Source organism: Erinaceus europaeus, chromosome 5 (genome assembly GCF_950295315.1).
Source record: "Erinaceus europaeus chromosome 5, mEriEur2.1, whole genome shotgun sequence".
NCBI lineage: Eukaryota > Metazoa > Chordata > Mammalia > Eulipotyphla > Erinaceidae > Erinaceus > Erinaceus europaeus.
This window is the reverse complement of record NC_080166.1, coordinates 37005166-37029249: the sequence shown is the minus strand read 5'-3', so window position 1 is coordinate 37029249 and position 24084 is coordinate 37005166. Positions and strand designations below refer to the sequence as shown.

General features: G+C 40.8%; 1 protein-coding gene across 2 annotated transcripts in view; it reads left to right on the top strand.

Annotated features, from left to right (window-relative positions):
• ADAMTS12 (ADAM metallopeptidase with thrombospondin type 1 motif 12) overlaps window positions 1-24084 on the top strand; it is a 422633-nt gene that overhangs the window by 368930 nt on the left and 29619 nt on the right. For both annotated transcript variants that reach the window (XM_007535890.3, XM_060191210.1), the window contains one exon: window positions 8907-9059. In XM_007535890.3, coding sequence (XP_007535952.2) covers window positions 8907-9059 — 153 coding nt within the window. The remainder of the gene's footprint in view (window positions 1-8906; window positions 9060-24084) is intronic.

Genomic DNA, 24084 nt, shown 5'->3' with positions numbered 1-24084 from the left:
ATCAATAACAACAGTAACTACAACAATAAAAAACAAGGGCAACAAAAGGGAAAGTAAATAAATAAATATTTAAAAAATATTTAAAAAAACACAGATGGGTCTTGCTTTTTTATCCATTCAGTCACTCACTCTGAACCTTTTGATGCTGAGACTATTAATACATCACAGATTATTGAACAAAAAATACAGTCTAGGGGAACACTGTGCTATATCCTTCCTGAACCAACAAAACTTTGTTTAAACTGCTTATGCTCAGAATACAAGATAGTGTACATCATAATGAAAAATATACTTTATTTACAATGTGTATTTCTTCATCTATTAAAGTTATAAAAAAGGTATAATTATCTACTTAAAAAGTGTATCATTGCTTCCTAAATCATACCTAAAGCAAAATTAAGAAGGTTTGTAGTCTTGCATTAGTCTGGGTAGACTGGAGGTATGACCTCTACAAACACAGAGAGAAAAAGTTATGGAAATTGAAGCTACTAATTAACTTGTATTTTTCTATCTGAAAGCACCTGGTAAAGACACTGTGGCCCTCAGAAGAGCCCAATCTAGGTCAAATAGAATATAAAAAGTAGATGAGGCCTGGAGTGATTGCATATTTATGCAAAAGACTTGCATGACTGAGGCTTCAATATCCCAGGTTCAGTTCCCAGCACCGCCATGAGAGCTGTGCAGTACTCTGGTCTCTTTCTCTCACTAAAAAAAAATCTCCTGCTTATTAAAAAATAAAATACTGTGGCCAGTCAGTGGCAACTCAGGTTAAGCACACACCCATACAGTGCACAAGGGCCCAGGATCAAACACCTGGTCCTCACCTGCAAGGGGAATGCTTCACAAGTGGTGAAATAAAGCTGCAGGTGTATCTCTGTCCCTTTCACTCTCTATCTTCCCCTCCCCTCTTAATTTCTCTGTCTCTATCCAATAATAAATAAATTTTTAAAAGTAAAATAAAGGGGGTCGGGTGGTGGCGCAGTGGGTTAAGCGCATGTGGTGCAAAGCGCAGGAACCGGCTTAAGGATCCCAGTTCGAGCCCCCGGCTCCCCACATGCAGGGGAGTCGCTTCACAGGCGGTGAAGCAGGTCTGCAGGTGTCTATCTTTCTCTCCTCCTCTCTGTCTTCCCCTCCTCTCTCCATTTCTCTCTGTCCTATCCAACAACGAATTGCGTCAACAAGGGCAATAATAATAACCACAACGAAGCTACAACAAGGGCAACAAAGGGGGGAAAAATGGCCTCCAGGAGCGGTGGATTCATGGTGCAGGCACTGAGCCCAGCAATAACCCTGGAGGAGGGGAAAAAAAAAGTAAAATAAAATATTTTAAATTCTTAAAAATTAAAGACTGAAAGGCATAAACATGTGATTGTTAGCAAAGAAATCATGGTATGAATGCCATATCAATAGAATACAGAGGTGATTAGAAGTGTTACGCATAGCATTTACACATAAGAGTTGGAATGCTGTAACAAATAGAGTCAAACAAGTTACAGTTCCCCAAAGCAGAACTTAATTTCTTACCCAAGTCATAGCAAGGTGATTCCAGGCCCACTATGAAGGTTAGACAGAAGTTTACTTGGATCCATGCAGTGATTTGAGACTCCAAGCTGACATGGAACATTCACCTTTCACTTATCAGGTTCATCTAGGTTCACTTTCCTAGTCAGTCAGAAAAAGAAAAATGACCACACAATTTTTCATGGCCTCTCATAGTCATTGTCACATGATTCTGACATAATTTCTATCAAAAAGTGAAACTTCATGATCAGTTTCACTTCTAGATGTCCCCAAACCTGACCTATTTATTGGGAAGGCAGGTTTTGACTTCTTCACTTCAACAAAATGAAATTTCCCTCAAACATCTGACAACTCCCTTTTCTGACCCCATTTCAACCTCTACCGCCACTCTTAACTTGAAACTGATTATGTGATAGTTGGGAGCCGATTTTATATGGGCTGTGTTGCTAGTATCTTTTGGGAGATCACCCATTGTAGTAACATGGAAGGATGATGAAAAGTCCAGATTGGGTCTGGATGGTGGAACACTGAGTTGAACATATGTTACAGTGAGTAAAGACAGGAGTTCAAGCCCCCAACTTCCACCTGCCTGGGTAAAGCTTCACAAGCAATGAAACAGTGCTACAGGGATCTCTCCCTCTTTATATCTATCTTTCATCTATCTATCTGTCTGTCTATCATATATACCATTACCCTCTTAATTTTACTCTGTCTTTATCCAACAAATTAATAATAAACAAAAATTAAATTATTTTTTAAAAGTCCAGACCAAAGGACATGTTTGCTACATTCCACGGACTTCCTCCTGCCTACTTTAATTTTTTTTAATTTTTATTTATAAAAAGGAAACACTGATAAAACCATAGGATAAGAGGGGTACAACTCCACATAATTACCACCAGCAGAACTCCATATACCATCCCAAACCCCCCCCCATAGCTTTTCTATTCATCCCTCTGGGAGTATGGACCCAGGGTCATTATGGCGTACAGAAGGTGGAAGGTCTGGCTTCTATAATTGCTTCCCACTGAACATGGGTATTGACAGGTCTATCCATACTCCCAGCCTGTCTCTCTCATTTCCTAGTGGGGCGGGGTTCTGGGGAAGTGGAGCTCCAGGACATATTGGTGGGGCCATCTGCCCAAAGAAGTCTGGTTGGCACCATGTTTGCATCTGGAATCTGGTGGCTGAAAAAAGAGTTAACATATCGAGCCAAACAAATTGTTGACTAATCATGAACCTAAAGGCTGGAAAAGTTCATATGAAGAGTTGGGGGCTCTATGTTTTTTAGATAGTAGTCCTATTTTAGTTATATTCCAAAGAGCCCATAACTATACTAGTTTTTTTTTTTTCCTGAATTTGACATCTGATATGCAGGTGGATCTAAGTTATTGTCTGGGGAGATGATGTCATGACTGGAAAAAAGACCAGAAAGCTGGATCAGGGACCATTGCTTGATATCTAACCAGAAACTGACAAAAGTGAATCCCATTGATTGACTGATATATTGAACTTGCCTTGCATTCCTGGGATAAATACAACTTGGTCACGATAAACAATTTTTTAAAAATATGCTATTGTACCTGGATGTCTAGGATTTTGTTCAGTATTTTAGCATCTATGTTCATCAGAGATATTGGTATGTAGTATTCCTTTTATATTATATACCTATCTGATTTTGTTATCAGGATAGCGTTGGCTTCACAGAAGGTAGAAGAGATTATTCCTATGTCAATAACCATTTGGAAGAATTTTAAGAGGTATTAACTCTTCCTTGAAGGTCTTATAGAATTCATTTCTAAAGCCATCTGGCCCTGCATTTTTATTGTTGGGAAGGATCATAGTAAATGTTTCAATTAGTTTATCTGTGACTGATCCATTTAGGATGTAAGTTTTTCCTGGTTCAATATTGGAAGGGTATGTGTTTCTAGGAATTCTTCCATTTCTTCCACTTTCTCTTACTTGGTGGCATATACCTGTTCATAGAAGCTTCTCGTTATAGTTTGGATTTCTGTGGTATCTGTTGTGATATCTCCCCTATTATTTAAAATTCTATTTATTTGATTTTTCTCCCCCTACTCTTTCCCCTATTTTTTTAGTGAGTCTAGCTACGGGTTTGTCAATTTTGTTTATTTCTTCAAAGAACTAACATTTGGTTTCATTGATCTTGTATATGGTTCTCTTGTTTTCTATATTATTTATTTCTGCCCTAATTTTAGTTGGTTCATTCTTTATGGTTTCTTTTTTTCAGTCTTTATGGTTTATTTAATCTATCCATCTCTTCAATTATCCTATCCATCTCTTCAATTAGTTCTTTTGGATTTTTTTTATTATTATCTGCCTAGATTATCTGTCTAAGTGTGAGAGTGGGGACTTGAAATGCCCTACTATTACTAGGCTATACTACTGATGTATTACTGTAGCTCTTTCAGTAAGTGTTTAATGTATTTAGATGGGCCTTCATTGGGTGCATGTATATTAGTATTTGTTAAGTCTTCTTGGTTGATTGAACCTCTGAGCACTATTTTTATGTTCATGCCTACTTTTTATTTATTTATTTTAAAGACTTTTTAAAGATTGTGTCAGAGATAAGAATACCTATTCCTTCCTCTTTTTGTGGTCCATTAGCTTGTGTGATAGTTTTCCAGCCCTTCACTTTGAGTCTGTGTTTGTCTTGTTGTTTCAGGTAGAATTCCTGCAGACAACATATGGTTGGGTTGTGTTTTCTGATGATCCTCCTATTCTGTTCCTTTTAATGGGCAAATTTAAGCCACTGACATTTGTTGATATTATGGATTTAAGCTATTCCACAATTTTTTGTTTTCTCTCATATATGAAAAGTATTTGGGGATGTTCTTGTTTATAGGAGGTCTTTTAGAATTTCTTTTAAGGAATGCTTGGTGATAGTTGCTTCATTTAACTGTTGCTTATCTGAGAAGGTTTTTATTCCTCCTTCTAGTCTGAATGAAAGTCTAGCAGGATATACTATCTTTGGCCAAAACCCTTTTTCATTGAAAGCCCGATAGATATTTTGCCATTCTCTTCTGGCTTTTAGAGTTTGTGTGGAAAAGTTTGCTGATAGTCTTAAGGGTTTTCCCCTAAATGTGACTTTTTGTTTTTCTCTTGCAGCCTTCAGGATCCTTTCTTTATCCATACTCCTTTCCATTGTAACTGTGATATGTCTTGACGTCTTCAGATCTGGGTTGATTCTATTTGGGACTGTCTGGGATTCTTGAATCTTAATGTCCTTTATGCTGTTTAAGTGGGGAAGTTTTCTTCTGTTATTTCCTATAGATGATTTCTTCTCCTTCCTCTCTTGCTTCCTCAAGTAAGCCAATTATGAATATATTACTTCTTTTGAGGTCATCTCATATGTCTTTGTTGTTGTTTTCTGTGTCTCTCAATCTTTTTTTTTTTAGCTCTTTTACATCTTTTTTATTTTTACCTAATTCATCCTCAGTATAACTAATTCTGTTTTCTGCTTCTTTATTCTTCTTTCCCTCTCCTCAGCTTGCTTCTACTGTTTGGGTATTTTTTTTTCCTTGTTTAGTTACAATATTAGTTTGTTCTACTAGCTGGCCTTTTAGCTCACCTATTTCAGCTTTCAGTTTTGTGATTATCCTAAGATAGTTTATGTTTTCTTTTAGGGTCTCATTTGTTATTTCCTTATTTCTGATATTATTTCCCTCCAAAGCTTTCCTTACTCCTGTGACTAATGCATCAGTTATTGTTTGGATGCTTCCCTTATTCTTACTTGCTTCTGGCTTGCTTGTAATCTTTTCTGGGCTCTTGTCTTGGTTCATTGTTGTATTAGATCTTTTTTGGTTTAACCATTATTATTTTTTTTTTTGTCTTTTGTAATTTGTGTCCTGGTCTCACTGTTCTAGTGGCAAACGCTAGAAAAAGAAGAACTGTTCTAGTATGGTATGTTGTGATCTCTATTCTGTTCCTAGATATGTGAAGCCATCTTGTGGTCTGACTCAGGATTGGCTATAGCTGTTGTTCTAATATGATATCACTGTCACTTCCTTCAGAAGATGAGATGAAGTGTGTTTTTTTGTTAAAATTGAATTGGGGATATATGAGCAAGACATTTATAAAACCCAGCCAACCAACAAAAAAAAATTATATCAAACCAAACTAAAATCGTCCCACAAAAGAGAACACGACTAATCACCAACAGCCAATACAGAAACAACAACTAAATCAAATTTTGATCAACCCAGAAAGAAAGAAACAGCCTGCAACTTAAACTAAAACTATTCAACCAAGCAACCCCCCCCAAAAAAAACAAACAAAAATAAAGCAAGAGCAGACAATTAAAAAATCATTTGTCAAACATAAGTTCAAGAGATAGTGGAAAAGAAGAAGAAAAAAGGAAAGAAACATCACACCAAGGCAAACTCCTCCTACAGAGTAAATCACACTACAATAAAATTGAGTACAACAATAACAGCAGCAAAGCAAAGAATGTTCAAATCAGAGAGAAAGAAATAAAAAGGAAAATAAGCTCCTCCACAATAAAGAACACAACCAATAACCAGTCAATACAACAACAACAAAAGCAAAACTTGGTCAATCCAGAGAACAAGGCAAACAAGCAGACAAACCAAAGGTAACAATAATAATAATAACTAGCAAGCAGCCTATAGATTAAACTATACCAAATCAACTACATAGAAGCCCCAACCCCCAAATCAAAGCAAAAACAATTACAAAAAACTACTATTAAACATAAACTCAAGAGACAGAGGAAAGTCAAAGCCAAACCATACTTCTCCTGAACAAGAAATCACAAACAAACCTCACTCTATACTGCAACAGCAGAGGCAAAGACTGATCACACCAGCAAGAATTAAAACAGAACAGAATCTAACAAACAAGCAACTTGTTAATCAAACAAAAAAAAAAATAGTCTTGGGAATTTCCTTAGCTCAGAGCAATAAATCACCACCACCACCCTGGTTCAGATGACCCCCTCTGAGCTCTGAAAAAAGGTTCAGCCTTGGAATTCTTCTTGTTGAGTTTAACTTCATCATCTCTCTCATAGCAGCTTCTCATACCCTAGCAAGCCACCTCTGGAATGGGGGGTGGGTTTAGGGCTGCTGCAGAGGACAAAAAACTCACCTCTACTCTACCCCAGCTGCTATGTAATCCTTTGTCCTTTTATCAGCCTTTTTCCAACTTATAGATGAGTTACTATGTTCCATCATGGTTCCTTTTTATCCCTTCCTCTATAGTTTCTCTCTTACTGGCCTGGAAGTCCTGCTCTCACTTTGGTTGTTGGGATTTTAATAAGCTTGTCACTGTTTTCCACATCTAAAAAACAGCCATTTTGACTCAGGGCACAGAACTTGTATGCTTGAGGTCCCAGTTTACATTCCACAGCCATATGCCAGAAATAGAGACAGAGATACAGGAGGCAGACAGAAAATGAAATAGACTACACCACCAAAATTTCCTTCAGTATGGTTTGAGCCAGTCTTGAGTCTGGGTCTTGCATATGGTAAAGCAATACACTATCTTCTGTTTTAGTTGATAGGACAGAGAGAAATTGAGAGGGGTGGGAAGATAGAAAGATAGACACCTGCTTTACAGCTCATGAAGCAGCCCCCTTGCAGGTGGAGAATGAGGGCTCAGATCTGGGTGCCCATGTGCACTCAACTGGGTGCACCACTGCCTGTCAACCGCCCCCCCCCCATAAATACATTTTTGCTAAAACAAAATCAGCCTTTCTGAGAAATAGTATTCCAGAAAAATCAAATGTGCAGAAGAATTAGCCACACAGAGCAGAATAAATTATGGGAGAAAATTGGTATGCTAATCTGTGATATGATATATAAAAATTGTAAATATGGCAAAGGGTGATTAATTATGCATCAGTGATGGGTTGTATAATAAAAAAATTAATTTCTTGTTACATTCTAAAACCGAAGCTGAGGACAACCAGCATTGGCATGGCCTGGGAAGACATTAGAAAACTTTCTGGGGGGCCAAGTATACAGCTTTGTGGTAGAGCTCATGTTTCCCATGTATGAAGCCTTAGGTTTGATCCCTGGCACATATAAATAAATATATATATATATATGGAAATATATAAATAAATTATCTAGAAAGAAACACAGTCATCAGCCTCAATCTAAATCTAGTGACTCAGAATCTGCAGTTACCAAGGTACTGGAGCAATTCCTGTGGACACTGAAGCTTGAGAAACACATTGCCACAGATGCCATTTGCATCTGCATATGGAAAATCCCAGGCTTACTCCTTGGACTCTCCTCACCACCTTGTCTGTGATAAGGGATATTGCATTCCCAGATTCAGTTTCTTTGTCTACACTGTAGCAATACTGGTTACCACAGAGAAGGTGTTGAGGTAAACATTTGTAAAAGAAACATTTTGCCTAAATTCCCTCCCACATTCATACCAAGATAGTTTGATTTGGTTTTTGTTTCCTACTGTTTTGTTTTTCATTTTATTATTATGTTGTTGTTTCTTTTTACCAAAGTACTGCTCTGCTCTGGCATCATAAGTGCATTAGGGACTGAATCTGGAAACTCAAATCCTTGGGCATGAAAGTGATTTGCATCACCATTCTGCTAGCTCCCCAACCAGAATTTTGTTGTTGTTGTTGTTGTTTCTTAAAATAAAAGTCTTCAAAGGTATAGTTTCATACCTTTTTACATAAACATGACCAACCACAGCCAACCCCAAATTTCCAGAGTCATCATACCAAAGAGATTCTCCCATATTCCAGGCCTGGCTCCTCTTCTGACCACCATTGTTTTCAGAGTCTAAGAGATAAAGATGCACCAAAGGACTTTGAGAAGAGAGAGAAAGGAGAGAGCTGGGAGTTGGGGGCTTTGGGGTCCTGTGCACAGTAGCAAAAAGGACATACATTGAGGTGAGTGTGTTTTGTAGACAACTATCATGGGGAGATAAAAAATTATACCCATATTTCAACAACTGTACTGTCAATCTCCCCCATATTTAGGAAAAATGGGAGGAAAAGAAATATAATGACTTCATTATCATTTATTGTCAGCTTGCTTATTTTAGCTATTTCTATTCCACATGGGAGTGAAACATATCAGGACTATATTTAAAGGGAGCAAATTTGCATAAGCACATGTGTTCCTCCCACATGTAAACCAGGGTTTGTCAGTCCCGGCTCTTCATTTCAGTTGACTGGGGAGAAGTTTTTCAGCTCCTGCTGTCTGGACCTTACCTACAGAGACTGATATTGGATTGCCTGGGCCAACAATCCCGTCATTAGCATTTCAACAGGGATTTGTGGGCAGGTCACTGGAAGCCAGAGATGGCATATGGGGGCCTGTGTGTCTTGGTGGTTCTCAGCCTCTGTATCTCCTTCTTCCCTGTTGCAGTGCTCCACCACATGTGGGATGGGGGCCTACTGGAGGAGCGTAGTGTGCAGCACTCGTGTGGACTCCGACTGCAAGGCCCTTCAGCGTCCTGACGTGACCAAGAGATGCCATCTCCATCCCTGTGCTAGCTGGAAAGTGGGCAACTGGAGCAAGGTACCTGATTCTCCAGGCTCAGACGAGTGCTGGGGTTGTTGATGGTGGTAGATGGGGAGGTCCTAAATGATCTTTTGCTAAATTAGCTTCTCTCCTCATTCCTGTCTTTTTTCTTCCTGTTTTCTTTGGCAAAATCCTGACCACGGGCCTCCTTTAAGTCACAGGGTCCTAGGGATGAGAGTGTTTTGCAGAAGATTATTAAAGGGAGATGAGAAACTGTACCCATGTGCTAACAACCACTACCCCAAAATAAATTTTTAAAAAAGAGAGAAAAAGAAAATGAAGACAGTTTGGGCCTTATTCTGGCCACGATGCACAGGGGACCCAGGAGAGAGTAAGGTAGAATGCAGCAAAAGTTATAGGTTTATTGGAATAAACAAATTAATAAATAGCCATCTTGGGGTCTGGGTGGTGGTGTACCTGATAAAGTACATATATCACCATGCTCAAGGTTAGAGTCCTAGTCCCCACCTTTGGGTGTGTGGGGGGGGGTGCTTCACAATTGGTGAAGCAGGTCTGTAGGTATCTTTCTTTCTCTCCCCATCTCCTTCTCTCAATTTCTTTCTGTCCTGTCAAATATAATAGAAAGAAAAATTGGGAAAAACTGGCCACAGGGAGCAGTGGGTTTATAGTGCCAGCACTGAGCCCCAGAAAAAAAAAGTCACTGAGAAGAGTGGAGAGTAAAAAGGAGCCACCTGTCTTAAAGCTGAGTCAGAGGGAGGCATGTCAGCAAATAGAAAATCAACTGCCAGGGTCGGGCTGTGGCACACATGTTACAATGTGCAAGGAACCAGGTTGAAGCCCCAGGTCCCCACCTGCAGATAGAAAGCTTCAGGAGTGGTGAAGCAGGGATGCGGTTGTCTCTCTGTCTCTCTCCTCTATCTTCTCCTTCCCCCTCAGTTTCTGACTATCTCTATGCAATAAATAAATAAATAAATAAATAAATAAATAAATAAAATTTAAAAAATAAAAAAAAAAAAAAAGAAAACCACAGCTAGGAAGGAGTTCCTTGGTTATATAAGGAATGAAATTGGGTTCAGTGGGAAATCAGGGGCAAGACTGTGTCACTAGCTACCCTGGAGTCAGAGGCAGTTTTCTGTCCTTTGCAGTTGCCAGGTAGGGAGACCTTTTCTTTGATTTTCAGAATGACTAGAAGCTGACTGCTAGATTTTGCACTTGTAAATGCCTTAAGCACAGGGGTTTTCACTGGCCTGATTTAAAATTGTTGCTATTCTTTCAGTCTGGAAAAAAACTTATTTATAATTTTATGCCACAGCAAAAAATATTTTAATTTAAAAAAGAATAGGGGGAGTCGGGCGGTGGCACAGTGGGTTAAGCACACGTGGCGCAAAGCGCAGGGCGTAAGGATCCCGGTTCGAGCCCCCGGCTCCCCACCTGCAGGGGAGCCACTTCACAGGCGGTGAAGCAGGTCTGCAGGTGTCTATCTTTCTCTCCCCCTCTCTGTCTTCCCCTCCTCTCTCCATTTCTCTCTGTCCTATCCAACAACAAAGCAATGTCAACAATGGCAATAATAACCGCAACGAGGCTGCAACAACTAGGGCAACAAAAAGGGGGAAAAATGGCCTCCAGGAGCAGTGGATTCATGGTGCAGGCACCGAGCCCAGCAATAACCCTGGAGGAAAAGAAAAAAAAAAAAAGAATAGGTACAACGTTTTTACTAGCCCACATGTTGTCACCAGCCTGCTCTTTCCTTCAGATAACCCAGCATAAAAAATTCAATTTGCAGAATTAATTGCTTTGTCCTCCAAATTGCTTAAATGGTGCAGCGTAATTAGAGGTAATATGTTATCCTATATATAATTAAAGCTTGACTGGGAAACTGCTCACAAATCCAGTGCTGTCATTGTTCATGTGGACAGAAACACCAAAGTAGGAAGAGTAACTTGGGCTTGAATCCTATTTCCCTCATACTGAGCTTTCCCTAGTGCAGTTTTCCTGTGTTTTCTGATCCAGTTATGGCCCCTCCTTCAGCTGGGCTACAAAAGGCTGAATCTAGTTTTGGGAGTAGTAAGCCTTGATGCTTTAGAGTGCTAACCAGAACCAGGAGGCCCATCACCTTGCACTAGCGCTGACCCAGTCACTAGGGGAGATGCCCAAGCTCTAAACACACACACACACACACACACACACACACACACACAGAGAGAGAGACAGAGACAGAGAGACTTAGCCCATTCTGGCAGTCCCCGTCTTCTCCCCAAGAGTGTATTTCTTGGCAGCTAAGTAAAAAAAAAAATGAAAAAACAGAGAAAGAACCTGGATGTCTGAGAGACTGATGTCACTCTAAATGTTAATGCCTTAATCTGGCAGGGAGTTTCTGAACCTCAGTAAGAAAGGCCACAGCTTTTCACTAAACATTGGTTCTCCTGCTAGACTTGTCTGCTGGCTAAGCAGCCTGGAGTATCATTTCTGTTCTTAATTTTTTCTATGTTATTTATAAAAAGGAAACACAAAGAAAACCATAGGATAAGAGGGATACAACTCTACACAGTTCCCACCAGCAGAACTCTGTATCCCATCCCCTCCCTTGATAGCTTTCCTATTCTTTATCCCTCTGGGAGTATGGACTCAAGGTCATTGTGGGATGCAGAAGGTGGAAGGTCCAGACCTGTAATTGCTTCCCAGCTGAACATGGGCATTGACAGGTCGACCCATACTCCCAGCCTGTCTCTCTCTTTCCCTAGTGGGGTGGGATTCTGGGCAATCAGAGCTCTAGACAACCCCATTGGGGGGTTGTCTGTCCAGGGAAGTTTGGTTGGCCTTATGTTAGTATCTGGAACCTGGTGGCTGAAAAGAGAGTTAACATATAAAGCCAAACAAAGTGTTGACTAATCATGAACCTAAAGACTAGAATCATGCAGTTGGGGGGTCTCTGTTTTGTAGATAGCTAGTAGGCATATTTTAGTTATATTCCAAAGGACCTGTGGCTATACTAGTTTTTTTTCTTTCCCCTGAGTCTGAAATCTGATATGGAGGTGGATCCAAGTTATAGTCTGGGGAGATGATGTCATGGCTGGAAACCAGAAAGCTGGATCAGGGAAGACAGTAGCTCCCAAATATGGGAAAGGGGTATAAATATTGTTGACTGTAAACCCCATCAATTTGATGTGATCTGGGGACTATATTCATCTTAGGAACCTATGTGATCTCTGAATCCCTGTAGATCTGAGCTCACATTCTGTAGTCATGTGTAGGAACGTTTCAAGCTGCCCCAATTTCAGGACCAATCTTCCTCAGGTGTAGCATAGAGTATGTTGTCTATCCTCCACTCAGAGGATGGAACATTCTCTACCATTGTTGATCCACGTTGAGGGCAAAGTCCTATGGGGGCCTGCCATTCTTCTTGTGCGGAGGCCTCTTCTCAGGTGCAGACTCCTGGTGTGCCCACCCTGTTGAGCACCAGATGTGGAGGTCTAGGAGAATGTCACCTTAGGCAGGGGGCTGTATCCTCAACAAGAGATGACCCAGAGACCAAGCTGATAGCAATGATCCATTTATTGATCAGAGAGGCAAGGATTTTAAGGGGTTGCAGAAGGAGGTAGCTTGTTTATACCATATATAGTTAAAGCAGAAAAGGGGCAGAGATGTAAGGGGTTGGGAAAACTATCAGGTGAATGATCTAAGGAATGAGGAAGCTAAGGACTCCGACTGCAAGGCCCACATGGGTGTAGGTGGATCCAAGTTATAGTCTGGGAAGATGATGTCATGTCTGTAAAAAGGACCAGAAATCTGGATCAGGGAAGAGAGTAGCTCCCAAATATGGGAAAGGGGTATAAATATTGTTGACTGTAAACCCCATCAATTTGATGTGATCTGGGGACTATATTCAGCTTAGGAAGCTATGTGACCTCTGCATCCCTGTAGATTTGAGCTCACATTCTGTGGTTATGTGTAGGAATGTGTCAGGAGAGTGAGCTTTGGTTATAGTCTTATTCAGAAGGGAAAGAACAAAGAAGTGAGAAAAGGGGCTTCTAATAGCATCTGTGTAAGCAGGAGAGCCGTTTTGGGAATGAGGATGTAGGGTTATCAATGGCTAGCAGACAGAGAGGTGTCCTGAGGGCAGATGAAGATGGGTCAGGTATGATAACTCTGGTAGCTTTTGAATAAGCAGACCATTTGTTTTAAAGACAAGGAAGTAAACTATTGTATTGGAAATGCAGAGTCCCTGTGAGGCAGAAAGTCTGACAGGTGAAACTGAATCTGAAGGCCGTTCTCTCTGATAGAGAGAGGCTGACCAGAAGACTGTATTCCTCAGGCACCCATCTTTCAATGGGAGGTTCCACCAGGCTCAACCACATCCTCACATTTTCCCTACAGGGGCCCACAAAGGGGTCTATTGTGTTGTTACTGATAGAGATGACTGGTAACAACGGAGAGAAGGATTTATTTGAGGTCTAGCCCCATCATGTCTTTTTGGGAATTTCAGAACTCCCTTAATAGGGCCCAGCTGATGGGGTGGCCTGATAGTGATTAAAGAGTCATTGTTAAAGTATGCCAGTCTCTTGCCCTTATTCAGCTTTTGCAGTCTTTACTTTGATAAGTATCTTCATCCCATCATCTGTCAATGAGCATTAAACTGCATCAATATTTTGGTTATTGATTTTTAATGGTTGTTTCCCAACCCCACAGAACTGGAGTCCTTCTTTTTTAAAGTATATTTTATGTACTTAGTTTAATGAGAAAGAGGGAGAGGACATCTAAAGCACTATGCAATTCGGGGTTATGGTTATATTGGGGAGAACCAGAGTCCTTAGAGCCTCAGGCATGAAAGTCTTTTGTAAAACCATTATACTATTTCCTTAGATAATTTTGGTTTTTGTTAATATTTCCATTATTAACATAGAGGTGTATCTATCCTTTTAAATTTCCATATCCTCTAGATATATGCTAGGAGTCATCTTGAAGAATCATAATCAATCATAATCATATCAAAATTTGATACTATTTTCCATAGAGGTTGCACCAATTTATATTCCAGCTAATAATTTGTAAGTATTCTTCTCAATATTCTTATAAACATTTGTTTCCATTCTTCTCCTTGTATTTATTTATTTTTTCAATTTTAACTTTACTTTATTCAGAGGAAGATGGTTTACAGTATTTTTGTCAAAGTTAATGCTGCTTCTGTTTTTATTTTCTTTCATTGCATAACAAACTCAGCCAATAATGGCTAATTGACTGCAAATTCTTTCCCATATCCACAAAAATTTCAAGAAACACTTTATTTCTGGCCTAGCCAGATACTGAATGAATCCTCCCATTTCACTTCCCCAGCCCTGGTAATAATGTTTTGCTTGGAAATTACATGGGCCACCTAAAGAACAAATGTGTGAAAAATAGCTCACACTTTTTAAAATGTCAACACCAATGTGTAAAATTCTAGAATTTCTAGCCAGTGTACACTTTGAATGAGACCTTGGATGCTCTTCTTATATCAGACTTCCCAATAAGAACGCGTTTGGCAAAGGACAGCCCCTCAACATTAAGTTGGAGGACTCGAAGAGCAGGACCAACAGCTTGACAGCTGTCAGGAGCTGCTTGTTGCTGGCTTTGAAAGTGACTGGGATCCATGTGGATTCAGTCGGCTAGGAAGCATCGTCAGTTTCCCCAATGAATGGGTACTCACGAGATGCACCACGGGAAGGTCGATCCAATGCATCCCAAACTTAATGTTGAGGGGCTGTCCTTTGCCAAACACGTTCTTATTGGTCAATTGGCGATACAGCATCAGGCAGATGTTATCTGCCTACAAGAAACACATATAGCAGTCGATGAAGCTGCTCAATTCACCATCAGTGGATTCGATTTAATATGCTATAATCTCCATCCTAAACACGGCCGAGCCATCTACGCCAAATCGTGTCTTGCGGACGTTTACCATACGGCCTCTTCGACCTTCTACGACTACATTACTATTGGAAATATTCAGCTCGTCAACGTATATAAGCCTCCCAGTGCCTCATGGGATAATGAGGTCCTGCCTAGCCTGAATCACCCAGCCGTTTACGTTGGAGACTTTAATAGTCATCACCAAGACTGGGGATATTCCTCCACTCCTGCTGACGGCTCTATCTTAGCCGACTGGGCTTCAGCAAATGACCTCTCCCTATTATACGATCCCAAACAGCCAGGCTCTTTTCACAGTGCTAGATGGAATAAAGACTCGTCACCTGACCTGTGCTGGATTAGCACAGTCAACGGCCAAGCCTTTCCCGCTACGAGACACATTCTCAAGATCTTCCCGCACAGTCATCACCGCCCAGCTATCATCCACATTGGTCTCCAGCTCCCACTGATTCTGTGCTCGGAGAAACTAAGATGGAACTTCCAGAAAGCAAACTGGCGTCTGTTCAGTGATCTTACCAACAAATCTATTCCTGCAATTCCAATTAATTCTATCCCCTCTGAAGATTCCTACAGGCGCTTCAACCAAGCCATCTTCAAAGCAGCTTCCCAAGCCATTCCTCGTGGGAGACGTGCTAACTATACGCCTTGTCTTGATACTGAATGCGAGCAACTACTAAAGCAGTATGATGAGTCAGGCGACCCAGATGTGGCTGACCATCTCATTGCCTCCCTGGATGCAGCACGCCAAGCCCACTGGCAACAACTCACGGAAAGTCTGAACTTCACCCACTCAAGTAGGAAGGCCTGGAAGCTTCTTCACATACTGGGTGCCGGTAGCCAACCCCCTCCCATCTCCCATCCTCCCTTATCTCCAAACTCAGTGGCCAGTCACCTAACTCAAGTTGGACGTGCTAAGATCGACTCAGTCTGGAAAAGAGAAATTTCCCATGAGTGGTCATCCCACTTCCGGTTATCTTGTCCATCTCCAAAACTCTCTCCCTTTACACTGTCTGAACTGGAAGACGCTTTGAAGAGGGTTAAACCGGGAACAGCTGCTGGCTATGATAACATCACTCCAGAACTCATTCTTAACCTGGGTCCCGCGGCAAAGAAGTGGCTCGCTTCATTCCTGTCCCACATCTTGGAATCTGAGTCTATGTCCAAAGTTTGGCGTCGTGCGAAGATTATAGCGGTTTTGAAACCAAAGAAAGACCCAACACTGGCCGCCAGCTATAGACCAATTTCTCTCCTCTCCGTGTGTTACAAACTCCTTGAGAGGCTGCTTCTGTCACGTATTTCTCCTCTTACAGAGAAATTCCTGTCACCCGCCCAAGCTGGTTTCCACCCAGGAAGATCTCCCTGCGAACAAGCCCTGGCCCTCTCAACTTACATTGAAAATGGATTCCAGAAGAATTTAAAGACGGGTGCTGTCTTTGTTGATCTCACAGCAGCCTATGACACGGTCTGGCACCGTGGTCTCCTAGTCAAGATCTCAAGATGCCTTCCTCCATGGGTGGCCAACACTATATCGTTTCTTCTCCAAAACAGAAGATTCCAGGTGCATCTGGGTGACAAGTCTAGCAGATGGAGACCTGTCTCAAGTGGCCTCCCCCAGGGCTCTGTTCTGGCTCCTACGCTATTTAATATTTACATCAATGACCTCCCAGAAACTTCTTCAAGGAAGTTCATCTACGCTGATGACATCTGCTGTGCAACTCAGGCATCCAAGTTCGACATCCTCGAGGAAACACTCATGAAAGACATGTCTCTGATATCTGATTACTGTAAAAAATGGCGACTAATCCCTAGCACTGCAAAAACGGTATCATCTGTTTTCCATCTACACCATGCCTCGGCCTTGCGTGAGCTTAATGTGCAGCTTGGCGATACAAGAATCCGGCATAAAGCCCAGCCAGTCTATCTTGGCGTCACTCTCAATCGCACTCTGTCATTTCACGAACATCTCATAAAAACTGCAGCAAAGGTGGGCGCAAGGAATAACATCATTGCAAGACTGGCCAGCTCCTCATGGGGCACGAGCGCTTCCACACTACGATCATCATCTCTGGCATTATGCTATTCCACTGCAGAATACTGTGCCCCAGTATGGTTCTGTAGCCCCCATGTCCACTTGGTCGATTCCAAATTACATTCCTCCATGAGGATAATTTCTGGAACCATCCGTTCCACCCCGGTTCCATGGCTGCCAGTTCTTAGCAACATCGCCCCGCCAGATATTCATCGGGATGCGGCATCATCTGAGTTCATTTCCCACATCTACGCTCGACTGGACCTGCCAATATACGCGGATATCTTCGCCCACCCTGTCCAACGCTTGACGTCTTGTCACCCAATCTGGTCCCCTAAGCCTACACTGAACTTCTCTGTTCCAGACTCTTGGAAACAGAGTTGGCAGTCAGCTGAGGTAAAGAACAAACACCTCATCACAGACCCCTGCAAGCGTCAACCCGGCTTTGACCTAGCATGTTATGATTGGGCTCTCCTCAATCGCTATCGAACAGGCCATGGCCGGTGCGCCGCTATGTCCCATCACTGGGGAGCCAGAGACGACCTGAACTGCGCTTGCGGCTACAGACAGACTATGACCCACATAGTCAACGACTGCCACCTCTCCAGATTCAAAGGAAGTCTCTCGAAACTTTACATCAGGCTCAACCTGACGCTGTTGACTGGCTATGGAAGAAGGGCAAACACTAGAAGAAGAAGAAATCAGACTTTCCAAAGCATGCTCTTACCTGCTACTGCTTTGTAGTATATTCATATGTAGTATATTCTGTCTCTTCTTTCTCAAGCTAGCAGGACTGATGTGGGACTATGTGAAAGCTTGGTAGAGCTTAAGGGAGCTCTCCCATCCTTGGATGGAGGTCTGGAAAGACACGCCACTTGTTAGCCTCTCTCTATTGAGATGAGCCAAGAGGGAAAAGTCTCCCAGACTCAGCTCACCCTTGTTAGACTCTCAAGCCCATAGAAATCTCACAGTTTCTCCCTCCTAGCAGCAAGCCACATGGCTTCTTGCATTAAGGTTCATTTGCTCAAAGTTCACCTCACCTTCTGATCACAAAGGAGAACACACCTTATCACACACTCCTAACAGTGTTCTTTGATGTTCTTAATTTACATCAATCCTTGTTTATCTTCTCTCTGTCTCACCTTAACTGGTTTAACCCCTATTCTTCTCTCAAATGCCTTTGGGTAATTAAAAGCCTGCTTCAGGAGACTAATTATCTTTACCTTTATGTATCTGCATCAATTCTTGTCATACCAGCCCCCTACCATAGGGGCAAGCTGACTTTTAAGAAACCTGTAATTTGTGATGTATTTGAAAAATGTTCTTTGTTTAAATTTCTCTATATATACCCAAGCCCACCCAGAATAACTCGAGTGTTCATATCAAAATAGTCCCCTGTGTCTCCTTCCTGATCTCTGGGCCCCTTAGGGCCAGAGAGGGAGAACCGGTCAGCTTACCTTCCTGGCTGGAGTCACTCCACGTGAGCCCCAGCAGACTGAAAATCTGTTTGTTATCCCCATTTTAGCCCCCCTCATGGTTCTGTTGAAACCCTTTCTAATATAACCTTATGTCCTGCCCATATGTTGCTGGCTTCATTGATCTTGTATATGGTTCTCGTATTTTCTATATTATTTATTTCTACCCTAATCTTAGTTAGTTCAGTCTTTATGGTTTCCTTTTTTTGAGTCTTCATGATTTCTTTAGTCTATCCATCTCTTCAATTAGTCTATCCATCTCTTCAATTAGTTCTCTTGCTTTTTGTTGATTATCTACCTATATTATCTGTCTAAGTGTGAGAGTGGGGAGTTGAAATGTCCTACTATTACTATGCTATACTACTGATGTACTACTGTAGCTCTTTCAGTAAGTGTTTAATGTATTTATATGGACCCTCATTGGGTGCATATATATTAATAATTGTTAAGTCTTCTTGGTTGATTGAACCTCTGAGCACTATGTTTATGTCCATGCCTACTATTTATTTATTTATTTTAAAGTATATTGAAAAATATGTGTGAAAAATAGCTCACACTTTTGAAAAGGCCAACACCAGTGTGTAAAATTCTAGAATTTCTAGCCAGTGTAGACTTTGAATGAGACCTTGGAAGTTCTTCTTATATCAGACTGCCCAAGGAAAGCTCTGACCTGCTACTGCTTTGTAGTATATTCATTTATATCTCCTCTTTCTCAAACCAACAGGACTGAAAAATCTGTTTATTACCCCCATTGTAGACCCTCCCTTGGTTCTGTTGAAACCCTATCTAATATAACCTTATGTCCTGCCCACCAAGTGTAACCACTACATCTAAAATCTAATCATCAAACAGGGATTCCATATCTATCAGTATAAAAAAAAATCTCCTTTTTCTGGATAATAAATGTACCTTAGGTCAAAGACAATATTAACTACTGACAGCCACTTTCCCTTTTATTTTTTCTACTATTAAGGGTATTACATACATAACTTTCAGCTTTGCTAGGATTATTAATTTATATTCTACATTGCACGTAATGATTGAGTGGTATTTTTCTATCAAAGTCAAATCATTAACTAGTCCAGATATATTTCTGAAGTCCAAATTATGGACTAAGGAAGATTTGAAGACCTCCTCTGATTCACTTCTTCTGTGAAGCCTTTAGCTCACTTAGATACAAATCTCCAAAGTTTAAAGCTCTGAATCTATCAAAACCTTTAAATATCCAGGAGGGTTAGACCTTACCAATTTGACAAGTTCGCATTTTCACAGAGGGAGAAAGCACTTCGAATTTTCTGCCACAATAAACTTCTCAGACAGGCTACAGTTAAAGGAGGCAACCATCACAAAGCCTGCCCTGAAAGAGGTTCTAAAAGACTTCTTATAAACAAGAATATCACCATAACACTTGCCATATACCAGAGCAAATAAAAAATTGTTGAATAATGGCACTACAATACATTCAATCCGTAATATCAATAAATGTCAATGGCTTAAACTCACCCATTAAAAGACACAGAGTTGGAGGATGGATCAGAAAATATAACCTGCTTGCAAGAATACCATCTAACCCAACAAGACAAACACAGACTTTAAGTGAAAGGATGGAAAACATCATTGAGGCTAATGGACCACAAGAAAGGGCAGGAACAGCCATTCTCATCTCTGACACAATAAATCTTAAGTTAAATAAAGTAATGGGAGATAGGAAAGGCCATTGCATAATGATTAGAGTATCAATCAAATAAGAAGACTTAACAATTTTTAACATCTATGCACCCAATGAGGGACAATCTAAATACATCAAACACCTACTGAAAGAACTACAAAAATACATGAGTAGCAATACAACCATAGTGAGAGATAGGTAAACAACAAAAAAGGAAAACTACAGACCAATATGTCTGATGAACATAGATGCCAAAATATTAAACAAGATCCTGGCAAACTGGATACAACAATACATCAAAAAGTTTGTTCACCACAACCAAGTGGTATTTATCCCAGGAATACAAGGCTGGTTCAACATACATAAGTCAATCAATATCATTCACTATATCAAAAAAAGCAAAACCAAAAACGACATAATTATTTCCATACATGCAGAGAAAGGCTTTTTGACAAAAATCCAATACCATTCATGCTCAAAACACTACAAAAAAATGGGAATAGATGGGAATTACCTCAAGATTTTGGAGTCCATATATAGCAAACCTACAGCCAACATCATACTCAATGGACAGAAGCTAAAACTATTCCCCCTCAGATTAGGGGCTAGACAGGGCAGTCCATTATCACCATTACTCTTCAACATAGTATTGGAAGTTCTTGTCATAGAAATCAGGCAAGAGAAATAAATCACTGGAATACAGATTGGAAGGTAAGGAGTCAAGCTCTCACTATTTGCAGATGATATGATAGTATACATAGAAAAACCTAGAGAGCTCCAGTGGCGCAATCAGTTAGCATGTGGTACTTATACAGAAAAACCTAAAGAATCCAGCAGAAAACTAGTGGAAGTTATTAGGCAATATAGCAAGATGTCAGGTTACAAAATCAGTGTACGAATATCAGTGGCATTTCATTATGTAAACACTGAATCTGAAGAAGAAGACATCCAGAAACCCCTCCCATTAACTGTTGCAGCCCAATCAATAAAATACCTAGGAATAACCAAAGAAGTGAAAGACTTGTATACTGAAAACTATGAGTCACTATACAAGGAAATAAAAATGATGCCAAGAAATTGAAAGACATCCCATGCTCATGGATTGGAAGAATTCATATCACCAAAATGAATAATCTCCCCAAAGCCATATAAAAATGTAATGCAATACCCATCAAAGTTCCACCAAGCTTCTTTAAGAGAATAGATCAAAAACTACAATTATTTATCTGGAACCAGAAAACAACCAGAATTGCCAAAACTATTTTTAAGGAAAAGAAACAGAAATGTAGGCATCACACTCCCAGATCTCAAACTATATTATCAAAACAACATTATGAAAAGATCCTGGTATGGGAATAAAAATAGGCACACAGACAAAATTGGAAAAGAATTGAAAGCCCAGAACTAAACCTATATACCTATCGACATCTAATCTTTGATAAGGGAGCCCAAAGTATTAAATGGAGAAAGGAAGCTCTCTTCAATAAATGATGCTGGTAAAACTGGGTCAAAACATGCAGAAGAATGAAACTGAACCACCTTATCTCACCAGAAACAAAAATCAACTCAAAATGGATCAAGGACATGGATGTTAGACCAGAAACTATCAAATATTTAGAGGAAAACATTGGTGGAACTCTTTCCCATCTAAACCTCAAGGACATCTTTGATGAAACAAACCCAATTTCAAGAAAAACTAAAGCATAAACAGACCAATAATGGGACTACATCAAATTGAAAAGCTTCTGCACAGCCAAAGAAACTATCACACATACAAGAGACCCCTCACAGAATGGGAGAAGATCTTCACATTCCATACATCAGACAAGAGACTAATAACCAAAATATACAAAGAGGTCAGCAAACTTAGCACCAAAAATGCAAATAACCCCATCCAAAAATGGAACAAGTAAAAGAGCAGCAAGAACCAGTGTGATGTCAAGGGGAGGCCTGAGGGTGGCGTTTCCTGCCTCAAAAAGCAAGGCCTATCAGGCAAAAGGGTATTTCCTGCCTCTGGGGACATCTCTTGCCTCTGGGGGCCTTTCATGCCTCAAAGGGCATTTCCTGCCTCTGTGGGCATCTCTTGTCTCTGGGGGCGTTTCATGCCTCAAAGGGTGTTTCCTGCCTCTGTGGGAAGGACCTAGTAAGGGGGAGTTCCTGCCTCTGGGGACAGGGCCTGCAGGCAAGGGAGCGTGTCCTATAGAGTCCCAAGGCAGCAGGCTGCAAAATCCATGGACTGCTGCAGTCAGTCTTTGAGAAACCCAGCAGCATAAAGGGAAACTGCTATAAAGTTGTATAAAGTGTCCAAGAGGTGTACCAGTAAGTCTGATAGAAATGTCAGTCCAAAGCAGATGACCACGGAAGAAATCACAGGGGATGAAATGCTGCACGTCTTGTCTCGATGGGGAAGGTCAGCCACCGGAATTCCACTTTTCTGTAAGGAGTGAGCTTTGGAGTCTGTGAATCTGTTTCTTCAGGTCATTCCAGGGTCACATCATTGGTTTTTTTTTTTTTGGGGGGGGGGCTGCTGTAGTCATGCCATCTTGTGGGTGATGTCAGAGAACAGGGGTCCAAATGGATTTCCAGGGGTTCCATTTGAGCAGATGCTTTTTCATGCGAAGACCTGACAGCTGTAATTCACTTACTTGTTAAGCAAAACTTGTAGCAGATTAGAAGATTACTATAATTGATAACTCCATTGTAATTGGAAGTCCTTTCTAGTATGATTTTAAGGTTGTTTAAACAGTTTAAACTCATTAAAAGAACCATGGTTAGAAGCTTCAAGCATGAGAAACATTAACATAACCATTGCTTTTTCTACCCCGCCCATACTCATACAGTTTTCAGGATTAAACAGGATTAAATGTTTCCAAGACATAAAAAAATCAAAAGAGAAAAAAACAATTTTTTGGACTCTTTCTGGATGTCTCTAGAAATCAGGGTGCATCCAGCATTTTTTTTAAGTCAATGTCATACAAAAATTCAGTCATTCAAATCACTCTCTTACAAAACGCAACTTCTTCTTCTAGCGTTTGAACTTCTTCCGTAGCAAAACATTGTCCTTCTCCTTGGGTAACATGGGAGAGGAAGTCCAAAAAGTCCCAGGTTAAATCTCTGCACATCTACCAAGCTCTATGATCACGGTCATAAGGAACCAAAGTTCCCGGTCAGGGAACCAAAGACCTTTGTTCCAGAGACAGAGAAATTGTCTCATGAAAAGGAGTAGAGGCTTTGGGAAACCTCTTCATAAGTAGAAAGTCAGTCCATTGTGGATGGGTAGCCAGGTTTACTTATCTGGGGGATGGGCGGGTTAGGTCCCATGTTGGTGCACCATATGCCACTCCCTGTTTGAGCGCCAGATGCTGGACTATCTTCATGGGTGGGAGAGAGATGACAAGGGACTTATAGCTGAGCTGGGATACAATGCAATCTTTATTGACGAGCGGGGATGCAGTTCAACAATCTAATCTCTATTCATGAGAAAATACTGTCCTTTATGTCTCCTGAGGAGGAAGTGTCAGGAAGAGGAAGTAGGTCAGATAGGGGGTGGGGAGAAGAAAAAAGCGTGTGAACCAGTGGGGATTAAAACAATGAAAACAATGATTATGTAAATAGAACACAGCGTTAAGCAGTACAAGCAAACCTAACGTGATGATCAAAACAGAAGGTCTTATAAGCAGAATTTAGAAGTATACCAACAGTACACGATAGTCTGCAGTGAGTCAGTATCAAGTTCATAATGAAATAATGTCTACATACGTATCTTTTTCACCTACTTCCTATTATACTTCCCTCACTCACTCCAAAGCTAACTTTATCAAAGCAAGGGCTACAAAATCTGAATAAGGGCAAGAGACTGGCATACTTTAATGATGACTCTTTAGTCACTATCAGGCCACCCCATCAGCTAGGTCACTATTTGGAGAGTCCCAAGATTCCCAAAGAGACATGATGGGCCTAAACCTCAAATAAATCTGTCTCCAT